This window comes from Camelus ferus, chromosome 6 (genome assembly GCF_009834535.1).
Source record: "Camelus ferus isolate YT-003-E chromosome 6, BCGSAC_Cfer_1.0, whole genome shotgun sequence".
NCBI lineage: Eukaryota > Metazoa > Chordata > Mammalia > Artiodactyla > Camelidae > Camelus > Camelus ferus.
This window is the reverse complement of record NC_045701.1, coordinates 59489480-59494230: the sequence shown is the minus strand read 5'-3', so window position 1 is coordinate 59494230 and position 4751 is coordinate 59489480. Positions and strand designations below refer to the sequence as shown.

The following is a 4751-nucleotide window of genomic DNA, read 5'->3' as shown; positions in this document are numbered from 1 at the left end:
AGAAGATTTGAAGTCATTGATTTGTGCAGAGATGTGCGCGGCTGCCCTTAGGTGACACTGCAGAGGGGGCTCACTTTGCAAGGTCCTGACTTGCTCACCCATTCCCACCGCCTGATGTCCCTGGGAAGTCCTGCTCCCTCCTCCTCCCCACCTCTCATGGTCCCACTCCTCCCACCACTCCCCAGCCCCAGCTCCACAGCCTCGCCCTCCCCTCTCGGGGCGGCGCGGCCTCGCGGCCGGGCCGGGCGGCGCGCGGGCTGGCCAGCCCCGGATAGGCGCCGCCTGCAGCCAATCAGCACGCCAGGGACTCTGCGCGCTTTAAGGCAGCTGCCTGGAGAACAGAAACCAAGTTCCCCGGCAACGAGCAGCATCCACCCGGCGGGAGGCCGGAGCCAGCGAGGCCCGAAAAGCTTCGGAGTGAGCCGGCCGGCCGTTCCTTTCCCAGCGCACTCCCTACTCCTCCTCCTCTTACTCGGCCGCCCGCGCCCAAGTCTCGACTCGTGATTTCGCCTTCGCAAAGCCTAGGGAGGGGGTTAGGAGCAGACGCGCCCTCATCCCTGCAGCTGCCTCGCCCTGCTTTTTCGGTTTTGCTCCCTGCCGCGTGCGCCCGGGCGGTGCGCCCCGGCAGGCCCAAGCCATGTCGATGCTGCCATCGTTCGGCTTCACGCAGGAGCAAGTGGCGTGCGTGTGCGAGGTTCTGCAGCAAGGCGGGAACCTGGAGCGCCTGGGCAGGTTCCTATGGTCTCTGCCCGCCTGCGACCACCTGCACAAGAACGAAAGCGTGCTCAAGGCCAAGGCCGTGGTCGCCTTCCACCGCGGCAACTTCCGCGAGCTCTACAAGATCCTGGAAAGCCATCAGTTCTCGCCTCACAACCACCCTAAGCTGCAGCAACTGTGGCTGAAGGCGCACTACGTGGAGGCCGAGAAGCTGCGCGGCCGGCCCTTAGGTGCGGTGGGCAAATACCGGGTGCGCCGAAAATTCCCGTTGCCGCGCACCATCTGGGACGGCGAAGAAACCAGCTACTGCTTCAAGGAGAAGTCACGGGGCGTTCTGCGGGAGTGGTACGCGCATAACCCCTACCCCTCGCCGCGTGAGAAGCGGGAGCTGGCCGAGGCCACCGGCCTCACCACCACCCAGGTCAGCAACTGGTTTAAGAACCGGAGGCAAAGAGACCGGGCCGCCGAGGCCAAGGAAAGGTACGCGGCGTGCTTCCCGCTGCTGGGGCGACCCCGGGAAGCCTTCCTTTTCCCTCCGCCCCTTCCCGCCCCCGCAGGCACCAGGAACCGCGTCCTCCCCTCCGGCCCGAGCCTGTCTGCGGGTTGGCGCCCAGGCCTCCGCGGCACTGCGGCGAAAGTTCGTGAACTCTGAGATCTCTTGTTAGGGATTGGGGACTTATCTGATTTGAGAGTCCGCGCGTGGGTTTCCTGGGATGTGAGTGTCGGGAAATGTTAAAAATGTTGGCCCTAGATTTCTTTTTCATGCCTCCCTGTCTGGCTGGGGCGAGGAGTGGCGGGTGGAGAGTGAGTTTCTAGAACTAGAAGGTAAGTCTTGATTGGCATCGCAAGGCAAGGGGTTCGGTGGGAGGGTCTCAAGCCCTTTTCTTCTTGCTCCCCAGAGGGTTGGAGCTGGCCTGAAACTTCTGCTCAGCCTCCACTCCCGCCCCGTCCTTCATTCGCTCCTTCCTGGTAGTCTTGGGAGAGAGGTCCTGCTTCATTCCGTACTAGCTGTACAAAGGGAGGAGTCTTTCAAAAGAAATCCACAGAAAAGAGAGCTTTGGGAGAGTTGCCGCTGCGTTTACTGCCCGGCGCCCCAAGCCCAGAAAGGATTGTTCCTTGCCATTTCTCTCGCGCTTGGCCCGGCGCCGCGGCGGGTCAGTCTGGCTGTCCGCGCCGCCGCCTCGGGCGCGGAAGGGGGCTCCAGTAGCAGACTTCTCTCGTCCCGGAGTTCAGAAATCAGTGTTTTTTTAAACCTGTCTTTGCCTCCGCCCTCCTTGCCCCAACACCCCCGGCCACCTGGCCCGGCTACCCCCGAGTGCTGTAGGTTTCCAACCGAGATTCGGAAGAGCGTCGGGGAGGCGGTGGCGGTGGCGAGAGCGCTCCCGGGAGCCGAGCAGTTTGGGGAAAACTCGAGCGCCCGGGACCCCTGGGTTTCTTTTGTTCGCTTCGGAGCCTGGGGGCCGAAGGTGTCGTCGCCTTGTTCCCCTCCGGGTGGAAAAGCAGAATCTGGATAAATTCAGCTGAAATGGGCTTTCTGGGAGAGAGAGACTGTGAGGGATGGGGAGTGAGAGACAGGCGGTCCCAGGGCATGGGGAGTACTCTGAAGGCAGAAGCCGCGAGGGCTTCGAGATCCTGCAGTGTACCAGCATCGAGCGCGCAGACCGACGCTCCGCTACACCGCGCCGGCTCCGGCTGTGCGGGGTCGCGAAGTTCCCCTTCCGGGAAAGGGTGCGCCGGTGTGGATGTCCTCAGAGGAGTTGAGAGAGGGCGGTGAGGGACTGAGGACTGAGCGGGTAACACGGGGACGGGGACAGCAGAGTTCCAGTTTGATGTTAGTTACAAAACGGCTGTCTTTTAAGCGAGGCCCGAGGGCCCACTCCCTGATGAAATTGGAGAGACTGGCTGCGCTCCCTGTGTTTACTCAGGTCACTGGGCCGCTCTGGACACCACTTCCCATGACCTGTCCTGTGTCTGAAACCACAACCTCCGGGCAGGGGCAGGGAAACTCGACGTTTAATTGTTTCCTCAGATGGGAACAGGAGAATTGACTTGATTCACCCCCCCCAAACATCTGTGCATTGGGCGCTGTTTTTCCCTGATCATTTTCTTCATCACTAACAACAATTTGTTGGAAGATTTTCAAACTTAGTTACTTCTAGATGTGTCACTTGTTGATTAAAAATAACCGCTTGAACAAAAATTTAAAAATATTTTTTGTGTGTTTCAAGTAAGCTCTGCTGATCTGGCTTTCTGAAATGTGGAAGAGGAAAGGACCTGGGTCCCCAGGAGCTCTGTCTGTAGCTCCCCATTTCTCAAGTCCCCTCTGCCTCCTCACTTCCCCCAGAACCCTTGGGGATGGGTGAGAGGACACAGCTCCTCCATTTGGGTCAATGACTGATTGCACAATGGCCCTTTCCTCCTTCCAGCTCCTCTCTCTCCATCTAACACTTTTTTTTAACCTACTTTTTTTTTTTTAACCATATGGTGTTGTCCTCTATTTCTTAGGGAGAACACCGAAAACAATAACTCCTCCTCCAACAAGCAGAATCAACTCTCTCCTCTGGAAGGGGGCAAGCCGCTCATGTCCAGCTCAGAAGAAGAATTCTCACCTCCCCAAAGTCCAGACCAGAACTCGGTCCTTCTGCTGCAGGGCAATATGGGCCACGCCAGGAGCTCAAACTATTCTCTCCCGGGTTTAACGGCCTCACAGCCAGGCCACGGCCTGCAAGCCCACCAGCATCAGCTCCAGGACTCCCTACTGGGCCCCCTCACCTCCAGTCTGGTGGACTTAGGGTCCTAAGAGGGGAGGGACTGGGGCCTCAACACAGTGACTAGGGACACTTGTAAATAGAAATCAGGAACATTTTTGCAGCTTGTTTCTGGGGTTATTTGCGCATAAAGGAATGGTGGACTTTCACAGATACCTTTTTAAAACTCAAACCAACAGTGATCTCAAGCTTAATGCTCTCTTCTCTTCGACTCTTTCCAGTTTTGCATTTCCCCTCCCAGTGTGGAGATCAGGAAAAAAGAAAAAACCCAAACAAACAAAAACATCCAGTCACCCAGCCTGATTCTTGGCAACCCGTGTTCCTGCTTCAGTTATGTCTCTCTTTTCTTTCTTTCTTTTTTTAAAAATGAATGAGAATTACAAAGCAACTGGATTTTAATTATTTCCTTTTAATTTATTTATGGAAAAATGTTTGGAGAATAGGAAAAGGAAATGAAAACAAGAGAGAAAGAGAGAGAGAAGTCAAAATCGTGAAAAGAGCCTCCAGCCTGGGAGGAACTGGTTGCATTCTTAAGATGAATAGGAAAAATATGATCTTACAACTTTTTTGATGGGGAAAATTAAGTTTACATTTTTCATATTTAGTGTTAAACAATTTTATGTAGATTAAAATGAAAGAACAGTATTAGGGGGAAAAAACAAGTGCCTAAATGTCTTAATGCTCTCAATGTGAGGCAGTTAGAAGTAGAAGTGACCATTAGAAATACAACTATTTTTGTCAAATTTAGTGTGGTTTTTTGGTTGTTGTTTGTTTTCTTGGGTTTTTTTTTATGGCAAACTTTAAAAATGTACCAATGTGAAAAAACACTTTCCTGAATGCCATTACTTCTTATGCCCTCAAAGCTTTCATATCTGTACCCCACCCCTGTTAAGGGTTTCTCCTGTTCCTAGTTTCTAGCTTGCAACAATACACAACAAATCTGGCAACCTGGTTTTTGTTACTAAAACAGCATGTGTTTTCAGGTTTCTTTTCTATTGTACCTAAACCAGTCTAAATTAAAACTTAGTAGAACACCAGGAGTACCGATTCTGTTTCTGAAAGGTGAGTTGTGTTTTGCTGTCATTGGGCCGTTTTTTTTTTTTTTTAATGATGTTTTCTTGCTTTCTTACTTAATGATGGTTATGAATTGCAGGGTACTTTAAAGGCCATCTCCTGAACCAGGAGTGGTGACTGAGTTAATTATATGACAGAAAAAGTGAATTTAGTTTTGGGATATTTATTTATTTTAAAAAATTATTTAGATAT

The 4751-nt window shown here is 53.0% G+C and overlaps 1 protein-coding gene across 1 annotated transcript; it reads left to right on the top strand.

The window, feature by feature from the left end:
• The first annotated feature begins 341 nt into the window (after nt 1–341).
• Nucleotides 342–4522, top strand: SIX1 (SIX homeobox 1). The gene is made up of 2 exons (XM_006185720.2): nt 342–1197; nt 3223–4522. Exons 1-2 carry the CDS (start codon nt 638–640, stop codon nt 3515–3517), a joined length of 855 nt encoding a protein of 284 aa, XP_006185782.1. The 5' UTR covers nt 342–637; the 3' UTR covers nt 3518–4522.
• The last annotated feature ends 229 nt before the right edge of the window (nt 4523–4751 follow it).

Bases quoted from the DNA above. Each gene is read 5' to 3' on its own strand.
- SIX1 (XM_006185720.2), top strand. From the start codon at position 638: ATGTCGATGCTGCCATCGTTCGGCTTCACGCAGGAGCAAGTGGCGTGC. The intron at 1,198-3,222 runs GTACGCGGCGTG...TCTATTTCTTAG, and splicing joins GCCGCCGAGGCCAAGGAAAG to GGAGAACACCGAAAACAATA.